At 41.5% G+C, this 20,060-nt stretch overlaps 1 protein-coding gene across 4 annotated transcripts in view; it reads right to left on the reverse strand.

Moving 5' to 3' along the window:
• The window catches only part of IGF2BP2 (insulin like growth factor 2 mRNA binding protein 2), a 146,858-nt gene extending 128,334 nt beyond the window's left edge, over positions 1 to 18,524 (reverse strand). For 2 of the 4 annotated variants that reach the window (XM_070582476.1, XM_070582474.1), the window contains exons 1-2: positions 18,249 to 18,480; positions 16,620 to 16,680 (exon numbers count right to left, since the gene is read on the reverse strand). Coding sequence is in view for 2 of the 4 variants with exons in the window: in XM_070582472.1 (XP_070438573.1) it covers positions 16,620 to 16,680; positions 18,249 to 18,426 (239 nt within the window). In the remaining 2 variants the exon portion in view is untranslated. Of the gene's footprint in view, positions 1 to 16,619; positions 16,681 to 18,248 lie in introns of all 4 variants that reach the window. The other 2 variants (XM_070582472.1, XM_070582473.1) reach the window with 2 other exon arrangements.
• Positions 18,525 to 20,060: the final 1,536 nt, after the last annotated feature.

Below are 20,060 nucleotides of genomic sequence, written 5' to 3' on the forward strand. Positions count from 1 at the left end.
AATGTGGGATGCCTGCCACAGCATGGCTCAATAAGTGATACATAGGTCCGTGCCTGGGATCTGAACCAGAGAACCACGGGCCGCAGAAGCAGAGAGCATGAACTTTAACTGCTGCGCCACGAGGCTGGCCCCCAAAATGCTGCATTTCTTGACGTGAAAAACAAATCAGTTGGAGGAGCAAACTGAGGAGGAATAACTGAGATTATCTGAGACTAAGCAGGTCAGCTGAGGTGGTTCAGGCCACCAGATGACTTCTGATTTTCCCTGTTATCTTTCCCCCAGGCTGGGATTATAAGAAGAAGAAGAAGTCACTAAGGAAGAATGAGAAAAAATACATTTCTTTGGGTGCATATCTAGAGGCAGTCAAAATATTTTTAAAAAACTACAATAATAAATAAGGTGTAGTTAATTATCACATTGGTCTTTTGAGCTCACAGAATTCCTTATTCATGCTCACCTTTAACTTCCTAACTCTTGAAGATAAAAATGTGAAATAAATCTTAAACTCAGTCTGTTCACTGAAGCCAGTTGAGGAGTTCTCTCTAAAGAAAAAAGAATTCTTTAATATAATCATTTGATTGTTTTGTGGAAAAAAACATCGCATCAAGATTTTTAACTATGGAGAGGTCAACAATTCACTCAAAGAATACAAAAACGGAGAGACGCAGGTGAAGGATAACTCAGGATATACTCTGGCTGACTAGAACATAGAAACTACATAGAAAAGTTAATTTTATATTTACCCCTAGTGTTTTGCTAAACATCTATCTTTCCTAAAGAGCAGGCACTCCTAACAAACTCTAACATTCTATAAGCCTCAGTCCATACGTGTTCAAAAGGAAACAACCAAAATAACTTCTCACTTCACTTAACTCTCATGTTTATCAGGACCTTTAAACAAAAGGCTAAATGGGTTATGGAAATACATAACGCAAGTAAAGTGAGCATGGAGATCCAACAGGAACTTAAAGACATGACCATTGAAATACGTATTTGACTGAAGTCAAAGTAATTTGGGACATTCCATACGCCAAGTTGATAGGTTTACCCGAGTTTGGCAAAATGCTCATACAGAATGAATCATTCAACACTGACATGGACATGTCTGACACCAAAAATAGTATAAAAACACTATCAAATTTCTTCAAGAAACAAATGTATAGTAAAGGTATGCACCAAAGACTTGAGGGCCTGAGGTTTTACATTTTTAGTGGGGGAGAGAATTGGCCTTGTCTGATATCAAAGTGGCCACTGCATTTTCCCTGAAAAAGATTTACTCAGATTTGGTATAGTAAATAGCATATTTCTTAGAAAACCAATGATTTTAAAGAAGAGTAAATATATTTTCCTCTTGTAGACCATGGCTAACCGCAGAATGGCACAATTCTGGAGAAATCAGACCTCACCCAGTTACAAAAATAGCAAAAAGGACTCTTGCTGCTGGCAGAAAAGTGACAAACATCTTCATTGACACTATAAGAACAATGTTTTAAACTCTCCAATTAGGCATAAAAAAAATCAGCTCTTTCAGATATGACTGAAAGGGAACAATTAAATTGTGTTTTATAAAAAGGAGAAGTAATTGACATCAATCTTCAGGGGAAAGAAAAGAAAGAAGTGAAAAAGAAAAAAAAAAAAACTCATGTTGAATGCTAAATATGTGACCCTGTCTAAACACTCTGAATAACCTGGGCCTCAGTCCCTAATCTACGAAATAAGGACAGTAGTATCTGCCTCCCTCACTCTCCAAGGTGTTGTGAAAATTAAATAAGGATTATAAAAGGATTCATTAATCTGTAACTGTTATTATTGTTGTTTTAGAAGGAGTTCCAGTTTTACTCCAAAAGTGGCTAATTATGAATATTAATATAAGGGAATTATTCTTTTCAGTATAAGCTCTCAATCAACCAAGTCTCCCCTTGATTTGCTAACTTTTCCTGATGGATTTACTCAAGCCCTAGAAGACTCCCAATGATCCCCACCTCCTGGTATTCACCTTTTGAGTAATCCTTTCCCATTGAGAGCGGGTTGGACTAGCATCTCACGTCCAAAGAACAAAATAAGGCGGAAGCGATGATGTATAACTGGCAAAAGGCAGTGTGGTGTCATAGTCTCTTGGATTACTTACTCAGGGAAGCCTGTCATGCTGTGAACAGACCTATGGAGAAGCCCTATGTTGTGAGGAACTGAGACCTCCAGCCAATAGCCAGAGAGAAACTGAGGCCTGCCAACAACCATGTGAGTTAGCTTGGTAGGACATCTTCTAGACCCAGCTGAGCCTTCAGATGACTGCAGCCTAAGTTGGCAACTTGACTGCAATCTCATGAAAGACACTGAGCCACAACCACCCAGCTAAACTTTTAGATGCCATATTCCTGACCCTCAGAAAATGTGTGAGAGAATAAATGTTTGTTGTTTTCTTTTCTTTTTTTTTTTTGTGAGGAAGATTAGCCCTGAACTAACATCTGCTGCCAATTTTCTTCTTTTTGCTGAGGAAGACTGGCCCTGAGCTAACATCCATGCCCACCTTCCTCTCCTCCTTTATATGTGGGATGCCTACCACAGCATGGCTTGCAGAGTGGTGCCATGTCCGCACCCAGGATCGGAACCGGAGAACCCTGGGCCACCAAAGCGGAACGTGTGAACTTAACCAGGCTGGCGCCTGTTTGTTGTTTTAAATCGCTAAATTTTGGGGTGATTTGTATGCAGCAATGGATTACTAATACAGGGCATTTGACAGCATCTTGCTTTGCAAATACCATTTAATTTAAGATCACTTTCTTGGTTATGAATTATCTTATCCATTCGTAATTCCTGTCATTTTTACACTTGTTTTTTTCACAATAACTTTTGATGCTGTTTAAACTGATCATATTTGATTTACTATATAAAAACACACTTTAAGTTTGATTCTTATATCCACCTACTATCTTGCAATAAGAGGATAGCTGTTTTTGTTTTTTCAAGTAGGTTTTTCTTCTATGATTCCCAGTAGATTCTTAATGCAATTTGGGTTACAGAGAGAAATATCTACAGGAAAAATTGTATTTTCATGCAACCATACTGAATCTAATAATACTAAAATTAACCTATCCTTGCTTTATTTTTTTTAAAAAAAAAAAAAACCGATTTGCAAAACTATTCTGGTGCCACCAAACCTGAATCTCTGCTTTCCAGTACTTGTTTTGCAGCCCTGTGCAACTGTTCTTTGCAGCTCACCTCATGTTTTAAGGAGCCTTCATACCTAAAATGCCCGTGATGGTTTTACTCCACTTAGGCCAAAGATTCGGTTGAAAGCTTGAAAAACTCGCTCACAAAAGAGCAAAATCTGTGAACTGCTATGTCCCCCACCCCACTTGAAAATAAAGGAGGAGGAAAACAGAAAAAGAGGGAAAGAAATAAAAGTAAATCATTAATGATATCTTATTACAGCTTTTTAAATTTAACTTTAATTTTAAATTTAGTTTTAACTAATTCATTCAAAAATATTTAACAAGCAGCTATTTCCACTATTTAAGGCATTCAAGATGCAACAGTGGAAATAAAAAGTAAGACAAAACCCAGATCTCATGGAACTTCAAATTTTTAAAGTTCAAAAGACCAGTCCAAAAAACAGAGTTGGCTATTTTTGTGGAACTGATGACCATTTAGATCCATCACAAATGAGGGAAGCCAAATGAAATCCTGAATTCCCAGACTCCTGTATGCCACTCTATTATGCCTTACCATACATGACTTGATAACTACCATTCTCCAAGACAAGTGCTTTACCTCACCATTACAGGGATTACTAATGAACTATTTCATTATGCACGTAAGCTACAGAACAAAGATACATTTTTAAAATGCTAATTCCAACTGTCAGAATAGTTTTGTTGTTTTGTTTTTTGGTTTTTGTTTTTTAAAAAAAGGTCCCTTAGGCAACTGGCAGTTTTCATTTAGTTTGGCCTTAATGAGTATTTACTGCACCCAGGGCCCAGAAGCAGAATCCATATGGCCTTCAATTTCCTCAACTTAAACACAAGAAAGTGCGATAGTAACCAAAACACTTTTCAAACATATTTAAAAGCACAATTTTTCACCACTGAATTTTCCTACCGAGTACACTCTATGCTTTTATAACTACCTGCCTTATATCGGATGTTGATTTACAGGCAGAACTCAAGTTCTTTATTGAAAAAGATGTTTGCTGGACATATGAGAATCATATTTTCTTAGGAAATGGTTTAAAACATTATCTATAGTTGGCCCAGTGTTTAATTGGAGAGGGTGTAATTCAGATTGATGTGGAAACACGTTTCTCCAATTATACGAGAATACAGGCTTATTTTTTTTCTCATGAACATGTATCATGAAATACTATATACACAAACTTATCAGATTGTCATATATTCGGCATATGTATGTTCTATATTTACAAAAGGATTTTAGATGGTTTAATAAAAGAGAAAGTAAGATCATTACATAAAGTTAAAACTATGGGGTACTTTATAATGGAGAAAACAATTATTCCACGAAACTAAAGATTGTTGTTGCAACTGAGATCTAATTTTAATTTTGAGCTTCCAAACAGCTATTGTCTTTAGATAAGAGACCTACCAGTTTATCCAGTTTATCAAAAGAAGGACTTTTCCTTCTTACTTATAGATAAGCCTTAAAGGGTGAGACATATCAAACATGTTGGAGAATGTCTTCAACAATATTTTATAGAAGATGCAGATTTTCACGTGGCAGACTGCAAAGTGGCTACCCACCGGCCGCATTCAACCCATGGCTATCTTCCTTGACCCTCACCGCATCTACAAAGATTTTTGCATTGTTAACAACATTTAACAGAAGAACTCTGACTTCTGGCTTCTCTTGAAAAATCAGATTTGGGAATACTGGCTCTACATTTCCACATGGCAGCAGTTGGCTGGAGCAGACTAATAGCTACCCCTCCTGGACTCCACAGAATCCCCCCTTGCCACCATTTATGTCATCTGCAGGCATCTGAGTGTGGACCCCTGCAAATATATGGTGGTCTCTTATAACAGTCTTACTACAAAAACTTGGGTGTATGATATAAAATCATCAGTCTTTGAAAACCAACCCACAGGAAGCAGGCATGATGGAGCACAGGGGTGTGGAGCAGAGCTGAGAAGGGAGCCTCTCTCTCTGGGCATCAGAACCACCCAGAAGGCTCTTGGAAACAATACAGAAGCCAAAGTCCCTCCAAGAGTCCTCGGCCATAGGTTAAGAAATCATTGAGAGAATAATATATATGTTTTGAAGTAATATCCTGTTTTGGAACAAGAATCATGTATGCAGGACGGATACTGAGGACATGTGTGTTAGAGAATAATGGCTCACGTCCTTTCTCATTTGTTGGGCATCCATTCTAACCAGTTGTAAATATTTTGAAGATCACCCCTGTGTTCACAGAACCCCAACATATACAACAACTAAAAGTAGGGATGCTCTGCTAGAAGAAGGGGTAGGAAGGCCAACCTGCCTGGACCGCCTGAAGCAAAAACTTGCTCTCAATGAACGAGCGGGGTTCCATGTCACCAGACCCATCACTCTTCAAAGTCAGTTGACTCTAATGGCTCTGCCAAGAGCTAGAGTGCAATCATTGGTCAAGGAGCTCCCTGGAAAGTTCCTGAAGGGCAAACATTCTGTGCTGTTGATTGTAGAAAAATCCATAGATTTAGTAGTTGGCATGCAGTTGGCAAAGCAAACATTTGTTACTAAAGCGAAAGTGACAGGAGACGGAAGGCCATTCCACAGGAAGTAGATTCAGAAGTAACAAAGACAAGAGCTAAACTTTCCTCAAGAAGAACTTTGGATCTGCTAGAATGCCTGATCAAAGAATGGACTCAAGGCCCAGAATTACATACTAGAGGAATGATACTTTCAAACTGTTTTTTAAAGCAGCAAACCCCTTTTCTAAACTGTACTCTAGATGGAACTTCAATATATGAAACAGCAATGAATGCAGCTGTCTTCTGATTGAGAGAGAGGTAAGAAGCCAGGATCCCCCATGTAGATATGTCCACCCCTTCTTCCCATAAACCTGGCATCTCCTCAGAATCGTAAGGCTCTGTGGAACACACTGTTAAAAGCACTGCCATGGGGAATAAAGTATAAGACTTTGGTCTAGAAATTTTTAAAGCAGGTATCAACACCTTGACCATAATCCTTATAAGTGAGCTAAAGCCACAAGTCATTTTCAATATCAAAACTATTGTTTTGAAACCATTATGGAAATAGGCACGTATAGCAAACCATTAACACAAAAATCAATGAACCAAAAAGCTAACTCTTCCCCAGCAAACCTCTTAACATGTATAAAAAATTATACTGGAATCAACCACCTGTTCCCAGTCTTTTATAAGACTTAAAACAAAATCTCCTTTTAATTTATCTGCTTCATAAACCTAAATCCCTGTCTTCATTTCAAATAATTGAGCCATCAGCACTTTTGTCATCTCAAAGTTTTTGTGAAGAAAAAAAATATATAAAACGAAAAAATAAAAAAATAAAAATATTAAGCAATTAAAAAATTTAAACAATATTAACCAACTAATATTTTGTCCTTTATTCCTTAAAAGGGAGACTAAATCCTATGTTTTAAAATATCTGAGCTTAAAACTTGGTTTCCAAAGATCCTTGATTTCATCATCTTTACCAGCAACACAACTCAGGGAGTTCTGAAAAGCTTAGTTTACAAATTCAGTGTCCATGATTTGAAGACATCAATATCAGTTTGAAGAGAAAGGGAAGAAGAGTACAGCTGGATCCCGGAGAAAGGCCAGATTATTTATGCATCCACAGATTTTTTCTAAAAATGGCTTTAAAAAAAATAGATTTTTTCCCTTTATAAAGAATAAATACAATTGCACTTCAGGGGGAAAAAAAGTAACCTAAACTTTCAGCACTGGGAAATTCCTTCCCAAATTTTCAACCACTCACGAAAGCCTATGACGCGTGACCCCCATAACCATTGAGGAGCGTGTGTCTGTTGCACATTCTGAGTAAGTGTATGCCACAGAACCCATACATTCCAACACATTGAGCAAGCGCACACACGTCTCCCTGTCTTTCCCCAACTCAGCCAACGAAGGGGCACTGGGCTGGAGGCAGGCCTGCACACCAGGCACCTTCCAGCCCTCCTTAGCCATCCCCACGGAAATGCAAAGGGGAAGGAAAGTAAGAGAGAGAGGTGAAGTGGCCAGTGCAGAGCCTCATAGAAAGAAATTCAAAATCTTTTGTGGGGCAGCCCAGCCACATACTCCTAGAGTTTTTAAATGTCAAAGAAAAGAACAAGTAGTGTGAGACTCCCAGTTGTGCTGTCACCAGCGGAGTCACTTACTGTCTTCTACATACTGTCAGTGAGTACCAGCCTTTCCCATGTGCTCTGGAATTAGAAAGAGAGAATGTACAAGCTACATGACATAGTTCAGTCACCTATGTTTCTATGGCTGCCTATATCCTTTCCTCTCTCCTTCCTTCCCTCCCTCCCGCCTCCTTTCCTCCCTTCCTCTTTTCTTTCTTTCTTAATAATTGAAAAGGCTAAACTGCACTTTTTTTCAGTGTTAAACTGTTTCATTATCTACTTCCAACTCTCTCAAATTAAGATGCACAAACACTTTACTCCAAAACCTTATCCACATGAGGATAGAGAAAATATCCATTTTTCCAAATATGCATTGTTAAAATCACAAAGATCATGGGTGACTAAAGTAACAGGTCTCCATGTAATACAAAAACAATGTAGCCTGTCCTCATACGAGCTTTTTTTAAATATCCTGTTTCAAGAATTGGTTTGAGGGTAACCTGTCCACAGAATCACCATTTGATTACATATTTTTCACTTTTTTTTATGAAGAGAAAGAATAAAGAGAATATATAACATGGTAATAAAAATGTCTTTTCTGATAATATTCTAAGCTCTATTAGAGGTTCTTGACTGAGAAAAGTCATTTTTTTTAAAGTCATAATAAATTTCATAAAATTATGTTCTCATCAAAAAAGCATCACCTCTCTATCTGGAATCGAAACTCTTGTATGTCTCATTTCACTGGTAATATAATTGTATCTTAAGCCTTATTTACTAAAAAAAAGTCACGAACGTCTAGTATGCTTAAGCATTGTGTCAAAAAGAACATACGAATCTTTCTACTCCCTGTGTTTTCACTGACATTTTCATGTGTCAAAAAGGTTTAAAACTTTCTGTTAATAAAATAAATCATTTTATAAGAAGTAATTTGCAAGAATCCCATATTTTCCTTCTCTAAACCATAGACATTTTTTTTACATACAGATAAAAATGAAAGGATGCCAAACTCTGGGCAACATTTTAGGTCCTAAACAAAAAAGGCTGAATTTTTTTCAGGATTTAAAAAAATATCTGGGCCAAAGGCATGAATACAGACCCTCCCCCAACACTACATCATATACGTTTTTTACACTTAACTTTCAACCACAATGATTTTTAAAAACATCTGTTTATCTTTATATAATTAAAAATGCCTCTACTCTAGGACTACTTCAAGAAAGTTTCTTCAAGTTATGACTAACACTTTTAGCTGTTTTTCAATTACACTAAATTAAAAATATACTAAACTTTAGTCTCTTCTCCTCAACATATCTGTTGCATACATTTAAATTATATCTCTCATTCTGAGTTAGGAAAAATATACAAAGTTACTCTATAACCTATGTACACAGGATCACAACTTCCTACCTTATTGTTAGGGTGCTGCTACTGTATTCAAATTAGACAGAAAGCAAGAGTAATAACAAGGCCACTGCTTCTTTGAAGCAGGTTTGATCAGGCGAAAGGAGTTGTTCTGGAGTCTGAAGCTCTACAGCCCTATCTGAGAAAGGAATGAAACACAGGCCCCTCCTGACTGTTTTAAGGGTAAAATCACATATGTAGGAGGCCTAGTCCAGTGCCTAGCACACCAGCTACTTGGTATTAGCTATCTTCCCTCTTTTTCCCCATCTTCCAAGTTAGAATTCCACAGAACATGCAATACTCCACTCTGGACTGTACTAAGTTAAAGAAATGAAATGCGTGGGAAGTTGGAAATAACCTTCTTTCACCTTTTTTTTCTTGATAATTCTTTCCTCCCTCCCACCACCACCATAAATCCGATGGTATACAAAAGTTAAAGTAAATGAGAGAACAAATGCAGGACAAGTTTACAATTAAGGGGACTTAGACTGCTTCACGTGCTTAGTTATTTAGTATATGTTTTTGAGTGATTATGTCATTAACGAAGAACTCTGAGAACTTTATGGATGCTATCCTATTAATACTCATTCCATCCCCACAGGAGAGGCCAGAGGCCATATTCTGTACAGAAAGTGAAGCAGAGAGAAACAACAAATCTGGGGAAAGACCTGGCAGCTACCAGGGAAACACTTAAACCAAAACACGGTCCTGGCCTCCAGCAATGGGTTGGCTGAAACCTGTGAAGAACCCACCCAAGTGATTCCTTGTACTAGACGTTCATTTACCACAGGGCACATCATTGACCAGGGCTACGTGCGTAATCTGTGCAGCTCAGATGTTTAAAGAAACGTCTTTCTTGGCAATGTCCTATTTCACAACACAAGGAATGAAACTACTGAAAAAAGCAATATAACAAGACAACAAAATCTAACCTGCTTAGTTAGGCATACCTGCCACTTCTGTCTACAGGAAGCATGGTGAAAGGAGGAGGTAATGCTGCTCATAATTTTAAAATTACCTTTGTTTATTTCTAATTTTTTTTTTTCTAAAAATTGTAACAAAGAACAGATCATGCAAATTGAAGTGAGAATAAGATCACTGCAAAGGCTCATTCCTAAACAAATCTATTTTCACATATTTCTATCACTCTTGAATGTCATCCTTTGAACCTCATAATACTTTTAGTTGACTTCTTTAATTAAAAAGAGTAAATGTAGGTGAAGTACACCAAAACAAGAATCAGAAAACCTGTGTTCTAGCCCTGGCTTTACCATTTAATAGCCATATGGTCTTAGGCAAATTTTTAAATGTCTCTGAGACTGAGTTTCCTCATCTGAAAAAAGGGGACAATATTAATTATCCTATCTTCTTCACATAATTATTATTTGGAATAAATGAAATAACGTGTTGAAGAAGCTGGGACATCATTAGTACTAGATGAATATAAGATGCAGGTGCATAAAAATACCTCTCTCTCTCTCTGAAATAATGCTGCTACCAGTATTTACATATCAACCCATGGAATCATGAAACAACCTTTCTGATCATATTTAAAACAAAAGTTAAAAATCCAAGCTTCCCATTAAGGCAAATTCTCACATGCTAGTACATATTAATTATACGATAATAAGAAAAACTGAAAATAGCATTTTCATTGGAATGGTCCCATACATATTTTCCTGGTCATTATGTACAACATTTCTTACGATTAGGCAAATATTAGAAAGTCTAAAACATGCACCAGAACTCTTAATTTTCATTTATTGGACTTATTAAAATACCTATTTTATGAAATGTTCTTGGTAGTAAACAGAATGGGAAAATTCTAACTAAATCTTCACATTTTATGAAATAAAGTGTAGAACAGATAAATAACTAGGAAACCCAGGAATAAACAAACGCAATGTACCCCCAAAATGCAAGCTTCTTATTTAGTAAGAACCAGAGGCTTGGGGAGGAGACATATGTCTATTAAATGATGGACATCGGGTTAGCTTTTGGACTTGACTGTCTGCTATTAATGCAAAAGCATCCATTTTTCTCCGGTCTACTTATTCCACATCTCAATATGCCATCAAACTCTAAACCAAATTAAAGAAACAGTTATTCATTCCCCCTCCTCTTTGGAAGCCAAAACAACAGGATCTGAATTTTTTTGTAAAAGAAAATAATTTTTCTTCACTATTTTATGGAAAGACCAGACTAAAGTCCATGATCAAAACAGGAAAAGAAAAACCTTAAAAATAATGCTCTGAGCACTCTGCAATTTTGCTGCCCAAAATAGAACCCATACAGTCCATGCCACCAAATGAAAATTACAAGTTTGTAAGCATGAAGTCAAATTATAAAGTAAAAGATTTTTAAAAATATTTTAATGGTGATAAACGGGAGGAAAGACTTATCTTTACTGGTAGGTGTTTGCTGTTTATGTGCTATTATGTTTTCTTCAATGATAGTGTTTTCAGTGACTACTCAAACTAATTTGAACTTGAATTTGACTGCAAAAAGAATAAACCTTGACTGATAAAATTATTTGGACGTGTTTTGTTAAACAGAACTGTCCCATCCTTCAAATTAAGAGGTTAACCATAACTTTTGAGAGATTACACTTTTGACTAAAAATTCTGACTAAAAGTTTTAGAAAACTAGTTTAAAAAATTGGTTTAGCTAAGACCCACCACTCTTCTTTAAAACCAAAAAGAACACTCAAGACACTTTGGTGGTATTTAAACAGAATTTTTTAAAATATATTTTTGAAATTTATAATTCCACTTTTTTAACAGCCTCCAAAGAAACCAGTTCGTTACCATGCTTCTTCTAATAAAATTGATTCGCAACATACTTTTGTTATGCAAAATAATATACTGCCTTCCATAGTATAGGATGTCTAAATGAAAATGCATATTCAAATCTCGAATTTTCTAAGACTTAAAAAATGCCTTTTAGATGATCAAAGCCTTCACAGAATCACTTGGCTAACTCTATTAGTGAGAGGGGACATTCAAGCAAAAAGGGGGGACAGCTTTTGCCCTGGATGGTCCTTCCTGCAGCATGCTCATAGAAGCAGCCATTACAGGTGCCTGTGCCTGGGCTTCCGCAAGGTTAACTACTTACAAGAAGTTATGCATCACTCAAGGCAAATATCATTGCACTTGATTCCCTTTGCCACAAGGTTCAAACACCTAGTGATTTTCATTTCCCTTGCCAGAACTGAGATCCAGAGCAATTTTTGTTCAATTAAAGGTTTTTTTCCCTTGCCTCTTGATATCATCTGTCTGAAACTACCGTCCCCCACAAAGCACACACGTACACACACACACACCCATGTACACACACCCCACTGAATCACAGAGATGATACACTTAGCTCAACTAATATCCTCTAACAACTCTGACCAATTGCTTGTCTACTTTTGAGGATTTCATTAGCAGACTTGGAAGAGTGATTCAGCAGTAGACAGCAAATATTTAGAAAGCTGAAAAGTATCAAATATGTATAACAGTTCCTGTAAAAATCTGATTTTCATCATTTTTTGACTTTTAATAAATGTGCCTAAGTTATTATCCTTTTATGCACATTTCAACATCATTTATATCTTCCCCAGTTGAAAAATTGGAGCAACCTTCATAAAATAAAAACATTTACTCAAAATAATAGTGAAATGTTAATTTTGATTTGCAATTAGTTTTAAATCTTCTAATGTCCTTTAAAATTCTTCTTCTGAAAGAAAATATATTGTCCTTTAGACCATCATGTATCAAAAATGTTGTACAAACACTACTAATTTTCTCTCATCTTCTCTATAGAAATGATAATCTCAGCTTAACAAAATAAAAAAAAAAACTCTGAGACCATCCCTTACTGGTCATCTTATACTCAGCTATAATTACAAGGAAACATTATTATTTTACAAAACAATTTGGCAAATGTATTACATATTACCAAATCAACTTTTAGAATTAATGTTTAGGTGTTTAGTCATTTAATACTTGTAAAAATGGCTACAACACAATTTAAAACTGGTATGAATTTGGAGAAGTGGAAAATCAAGCAGGATATAAAATCTATTTTGATTTGTAGATTTCAGTGTTTTTTAAAATTTAGCTAAATAATGTAAAAACATCAAGTGACCAGTCTTTTAAAAATGTAAAATGGAATTTTAAACCTACATCATCACCTGAATTATCAAGTAATTTTTTTCTTTCTTGCTTCTATTTTAATTCTAATGCTTATGTCTTAAAGGTCACAAAAATGGGTGATTCTCTATGGCATTACCTAGAATCATATGAAAAAATGATTAGCCTTTTTTAAAATGGGAAACTAAATGTCCAACTCAAAGCCAAACCAAAGTAAGTAACCTTACAGTTTGATATATATTTTATACTCATATATATTATAGCCACACATCAAATCTATATAATTAAATCCAGGCATTAATTTCTAATTCAACAAATTCTTGAAATAGGAGGCTACCATATGATTTTAACCTAATAAAGTGTTTTCTGTTGCTACAAAATTAAAAATTGATGCAGCAAAAGCCTTTGTTACAGGGAAGACTTGAGGTTGGTTTTTTTTTTTTTTTTCCTTTTTGGTATTTAATTCAACTATACACAATGTAGTACATACAAGCAAAATACAATTGAGATACTGTTTTCTTTAACATTCCTATAGGAGACCAAATTCATTTGCATTGGAGAGAACACAATTACTGATTTTTAACTCATGAAAGACAAATTCATAGCTTTTTCCTACACTACCTCATAGTATTCACACCATCTCAGTGAAAGCATGTCTAGCATCACTTAGTTACTTCCTAGAAGTGGGCAGAAATTGCATTTTTCAAAGTTTTGTTTCTCACAGAATCATTCAACTTTAGTTACAAAGCACATTCAGGTTAGCGTATGTCTTAGATCAAAACAATTTATGGCAATATGTGTGCTTGTGCGCGCATGTGTGTAGAATCATATATAGATATACATATATTTTTTAAAACTAAACTTTCATCAACATCAAAAATGAAATTCCTATCAAGGAAGTTTCCACCACTTTTAACAGAATTTTAAAGCCCTTAGCAGTTTTTCCTCTTTCAGAAATCTTTGATTCATACATACTACCAAAAAATAAGAATAGAGAAAAAGGATCCAAACATTTTTATTCAACAGAGCCTGAAACCAACTAAGAAAGTAAGAGAAATAGATGGTTTGTACAAGGTTTACATTACAATAATTTGCATTTAATAAGAATGAAACACATGTGGCGAAAAGAAAAAAGAACTTTCTACTTCTGAATGACCTTGAGAAAATAATGGTGTCTAGTCTGTTGCTATAATAGCACATATAAAATGATGCTAGAATGATATTTAACAAAAGACCCAATTGGTAAGCAAATGGCATGCCAATAATTTCATAACTTAAGATAAAAACATCTCCTCCCAAAGTATCATTAGCTTAAAAAAATCTATTTGGAATGTAGATATTAAAACTGATGCTTGAGAACAGAAAGAAATCAGAACAATATAAAGAAAATGAGCACTCAATTGTTGAATGATTTTTTAAGTAAGCAAGCAATGAGGATGAACTGTTTTCTTCACATTTTCACTTCAACTAACACAGAAACCACATATGGAACTGACTTGACCCAGACAAATTTGCTTCTAACTTGTTAATTTTCATGGAAATGCAACAAAAGAACACCAAGATAGTCACCATATAACATAAAAGCTCTGGTTTCAAATGTCACAGTGCCCTGCTTTTTGAAAGCCACCACCGTGGTAGTGCCCTGTCCAGGAGTACAGCTGCCTCATCCCAGGAGTCTGAGCTCAGTACACAACACCAGTCATTAGCTCTCTCGCCCTTAGCCTGCAGTACAAGTAACTAATTTCTGCATTTTAAACTAATAAAGGAAAAAAAAAAGATTAAAACCATCCAATCAGAATTGATGCAACCCTCTAGAGCAGCAGCTTATGCATACATTTGGTATGTCAGACGTCTTCAGTGTAGTGAATCATACCCAGCGCATTTTAATCTACCTCCTAGGTATTTCATATCGCCCACATGTGCAAAGAAACCATGTACTAATAGGACTGTGTAACTCCTATATTGCTCTTTATTTAAGGAACATGAAAAATCTGGGACATGCTTTTGATTCTGAATCCTTATATAAACACAACAAAATTATTTAAATGACACACTAGCTAACAGCAAATAACCACCGTATTTTTAAAAGAAAAAAGTTAAATAGTAGTATATTTGTGGCAAGTTTTAGATGTTAATAACTTTAGATAAACTAGTATTTCATTTATATTGCAACATTAAATAATGAACTTTGCAGCATGAAATGAGACCCCAACTAACCAAAGTTAAAATTATAGTGATTTTTATTAATTATAACCCCAAAAAGGAATCAAAATAGCTGTACAGCCAATAGAATTAGGTATTTATAGAAACATAACCCATCAAATATTTTGGGTGGTTCTTTCAACCTTGTTCAATATATTCACATCTTCAAGTGTTGTAAGATGAGTAATTTAAACTGCCAATAAATACTTAATATATCAGAGAGCTTCAACTTGGATTTCTCAAGAAAAAAATTTTTTATAGGAAGGTATACAAATTTAGAATACTTCACTGAAATAGCAATCAGTTACACATTACATCTTTTCTTAGGGAGAACAACTAGCTTAATAGTACACATGAAACTGCAAATTGTAACTTCTACCTCTTCTTTTAAAAAATGTATTAAGTAGTTTTCTGATATGTCACAGAATCACTTGCAAACAAAAGATACCCTGTTGCTTAGTTAAAATAAAATATATCCAGAAATGTGCACACGTTAAAAAAAAAAAAAAAAAAAAACCTCTTTAACAAAACATCTAAGTAGTTATAAAGTTAAGATAGTTTGTTTCAAAATCTATTCAATACTGACAAAACTTACTGGTTACACTATTGAGTATCACAAATTGTAAAGGTGGTAAATCAAAGACTTCACTTAAGAGTTTCCAATTCAGCTGCTTAATGACTAATGGTGCAGAAATGTATGTGAACGGGATATAAACTAAGTTAGGACACATAGGAGAAAAAAAATCTAAGAATGAGTAATAAAGGGCCCAAATTTAAAGTCCACAATAAACTTTAAACAAAGATGTTCTCCCTCATTCTCTCCTCATAGACAGATATTTCTCATGTAAGCCAACCACTGTGGAGAAACCCAACCTCCACAAAACTTTTCACTCCTTCATTAACAACAGTGCACTTTAATATAACTATGGATTTCACAGTGATATTTGTTCAGCCTCAAATATATCTTCAAAGCAACAACAACAACAAAACGCTCAGAAGCAATATTCAGTAGTTTCAGTGACTAAAAAACTCTGGCTTTTAACTGCCATCCAATCCAAACAACCTACTTCTTTAGAGGGCTGTGCAAAATATGGACCCCTTCCTGAATTATTTTAATATTCAACATTAAGCTATCTAAAAAAGAAAACTAATTAATCGCGAAGTTTAGTTCAGCAATTTAGCTGACACAGTAAATATTTACTCTTAACATCTCACAGGAAGTCTTGACAAGCATTTGTGGCCATTGTCCTGGGGGTAGGGGTGGGAGTGGGGGGTGGGAGGCCAGTTCTGATAAACAAGTTAAACGATCCCAGCGAATTTCACAGAGCTAGTGTCCGCCACCCCCCACCCCAATAAGGCACCAGATATTTTCTAAGTACAGTAAACACCTTATATAATGAAAGTAAAAAATGCAACTTTCCAAACTATGTTATCTCCACGAACAAAACAAACAAAAGCCTTTTTTAAAAAAACTACAAAAGCACATTTTTAAAAATTGAGTGTGTTTTTTTACTTATACGTAAGCCCAATCACAAAATAACTAAGCAAAATATATTTACCTGAGCTTTTTAGAGACTGAGTAATCAACTTCCATGATTTTCCCATGCAATTCCACTTTACCTTTAAAACAGAAATTAAAGCACTCAGAACCTTGCCGCGACCAGCCCCGCGGGGGTCTAGGAGGGGCACGCACAGAACTCCACGCTGCGGCTCCGCCTTCGGGCGCCCTCCAGGGATCTCCTACCCGGCTCGAGCTGGGCAAACTTGGTTCCCAGTGGGAAGGAGGGTGGGCGCCCCGGGTCTTGGGACGAGGAGGGGGGAGGGGGCGAGCCCGGATCCGACCCCAGGTATAGCTGTGGGTGGCATTACCGGAAAAACAAATTTAATAAAGAGCGGCGCCAATTTGAAAGGATGAGCTCATTTGAAACTCAAGCTGCAGGGCTGGCGCGGCCCCGCTCCTCTCCCGGCCCCCACCTCTCCATTCCGCTACCCCGGGTCCCGAAGGCTCCGCCGCGCTGCCCTCCCTGCCCTCTCCTCCCCGTGGCCCCGAGGAGCCGCGCCGAAGCCCCCCGGGTCCGCCGCCGCGAGAGCCCAGGCGCCGCCGGCTGCTGGCTGTCGCTCCGGCCTCGCCGCCGCCCCGCCCCCACCCCGCGCGCCGGTGGGGAAGGGGCTCGGGCCGGCCGGGGTTCGGGGGGCGCGGGCTCCGGGCCTGGGGGCGAGCGCGGCTCCGAGCGGTGCGTGTGCGAGAGGGAGAGTTGGGGAGTGCGCGCGCGCGCGAGTGTGTGTGTGTCGCTCTCCGTCTCCCGTCTGGGCTCCAGCGCTCTCGCGGGCCCCCCGGTCGCCTTTTCCCCCGTTCTAAGCCCGGGCCCCCACCGAGTTGAGACAGGGCACCTCGTAAAAAGGTGCTTCTGGCCGAGCGGGAGGCGGGGGGACAGGCGGCGGAAAGCCCCCAGCCCCGAGTTCTTCTCAATAAAATCGGACAAAAAATTCAGAGAAAAATAGGAGCGCTTGAGAGACGAGCGAGAGGGGACTGAGGTTCGGGAGAGGACCGAGAGAGATGTGCCGTCGTGCAGGGGCTGGGCTTGGGGGAGCCCCGAAACCTCGGAGGGGGTCATCAGGGTGGCGCCGAGGGGGTGCCGAAAGTGGGGGACCGCGGGGCGAGGTGGGGAGGGGGCTTGAAAGGAGAGTGCGGCTCAGGGGACGCCAGAGGGCGAGAGGTCCTGGGCACGAGGCACGGGAAGGGGTAAGGTCCGGTCGAGGGAGAAGGAGATGCAGGATTTGGGGGGGGGTCCCTGACAAAGAGGGTGACCGGAAGGTCAGGGAAGAGGGGGGACGGGGGCTCGCTAAGGATGGGGGCGGGGGAACTCTGCAGAGCAGCTCGGGAAGCCAGGGGAACAGGGGGTGCTCCCCGAGAGCGAGCGAGCCCCGGGGACCCTCGGAGCGGCACGGGGGTCGCCCTAGGGCCGCGGCTCGGAGGGCGAGAGGTGAGTGCGGAGCCGTGGGGGGAGGGGAGCGGGCCGTCCCAGGAGCGGGCCGGCGGCGAGAGTTGAGGGTCTGGTGCGTGGAAGTGAGCGTGCGGGCGCGGGAGCCCCCGCCGGGCGCCGCCCGCAGGGCTCGGCCTCCCTCCGGGCGCCGTCCCGGCCTGAGCAGGGCGAGGCGGGGGGAGGGGGACAGCGCCGACTGCTCACCCGAGAGGGTCTCGATGGCGCGGATGGCCCAGTTCTGGTCGGGGTAGTCCACGAAGGCGTAGCCGGACTTGAGCAGGACCTGTCCCGCCAGGGGCAGCTTCCTGTCCCCGAAGAGCTGCCGGAGGTCGTCGGCGGTGACGGCGGGGCTCAGGTTCCCTATGTAAAGCTTGTTCATCATCCGTCTCTTCCCCGAGAGCCCGCGGCTCCCCCGGCCCGGTACCCGGCGCTCCTCGGCTCCTCCGCTGCCCTCGTCTCTCCTCCTCCTCCTCCGCCCCCCCTCCCCGCCCTCCGCCCGCCCGCCACCCACCCCCACCCTCAGCCTGGCTCCCCCCACCGCGGCCGGCCCGGCCCGCCCGGGGGCAGAGGCGGAGGCGGGGACTCGGCGCGGCTGCCTCCTCGGGGCAGAGTCCCGGGCCGGGCGGCGGCGCGCGGACAAAGCGCTCTCTCTGCCTCCCTCTCTCTCCCTCTCAAGGCGGTGGCGGGAGGAGGAGCAGCGGCGGGCGGCGGCAGCGCACCCCGCGTGTGTCTGTGTGAGAGTTTGTACGGGCGTGTGCGCAGCCGAGAGTGAGCGAGCGAGCGCCCCCTCCCCGCCCCGCGCCGCTGCGCCCCTCGCCTCGCGCCCCCCGCGCTCCGAGCGCTCCGCGCGGCTACCCGGGCTCCTGCCCCGCGCCGGGCGGGCGGAAGCGGCTCGCGGCCCGGGGCTGGGGCTCCCGGGCGCCAGAACCCCGGGCGGGCGCGGCGCAGAGGCCGGGCGAGCAGCGGGGAGGAGACGGCGCGCCCCGGGCGCGGGTGGGAGCGCGCGAGGGGGCGCGGGGGAGCGGCTGCGAGCAGCAGGCGTGGGAGGGAGAGGGGCTGTGGGAGAGCGTGGACGGGGTGTGCGCAAGGTGGACCGGATGTGCGAGCGCGGCTGCCGGGGCGAGCGGGAAGGTGTGTCTCGGAGGTGAGAGGCGAGGGCAGGCTGGGAGACAACAACTTTCGCGGCGAGTTGGCCGAGTCTGGCGCCCTGCGCGTTCCCGGGAGGAGCGCTTGCTCCGAGAGCCGCTCCCCGCCCCGCTCTCCGGGGCGACCGGGCGGCGCGTGTGGTCGAGGGATCGCGGACCGGAGTCGGGACGCTTGGGGTCCGGGACTGGCCGGGCCCTCCCGGACTGTGCACCCCGAGAAAGTTGCTCCCGGCCCCGGGCCTCAGTTTCCCGGCCCGTGACGGGAGACGGAAGGCCAGAGCGGAGTCACGTCCCCTCCGCCCGCACCCTGTGCGCCCGGAACCCCGCGGCGGGCTGCAGCCTGACGTTGGCAGCTGCTCTCTATTCTGGGAAGTGCCGAGGGCTTCCCGAGCGGCCGCTGCGAAGCCAGGTGGCGGGTGGGGAGGCAGCGAGGAGGGGGCAGGGGCTGCGTCCGGGAGCACGAACGCTCGCTGCAAGGCTGCGAGGCCGGCTTCGGTCCCACAGCCAGGGTGGTGGGAGGCGAGGGTGGCTGGAAGCGGAGGTGCTCGGGCTGTGTAGGAGTTCCCCGAGCATTGGGAAGGGCCCGGAGAGGAAAGAGGTCCTTCCCAGCGGAGGAACAACGTGACCGACGGAAGAGGCAGGGTTGGGATGAGAGCAGCCCGAGCCGAGGGGCTAGGGAAGGAGCCAGATACACTGGAGGCCGGTGGCGGGTTCCGGGGCCCGGCTGGAAGTCTGGTGGTTAGAGCCTGGTCCCAGCCAGGAAATGGAATTCTACAGGACAGAAAAAATTAGCAGGATTCAGAGGTGAAGGGGCAGAATAAGATTCCAAGATCTGGACTTCTGGGGGCCTTAGGAGAGGTGATGGTTTGAC

The sequence above is a fragment of the Equus przewalskii genome, chromosome 18 (genome assembly GCF_037783145.1).
Source record: "Equus przewalskii isolate Varuska chromosome 18, EquPr2, whole genome shotgun sequence".
NCBI classification, from domain to species: domain Eukaryota; kingdom Metazoa; phylum Chordata; class Mammalia; order Perissodactyla; family Equidae; genus Equus; species Equus przewalskii.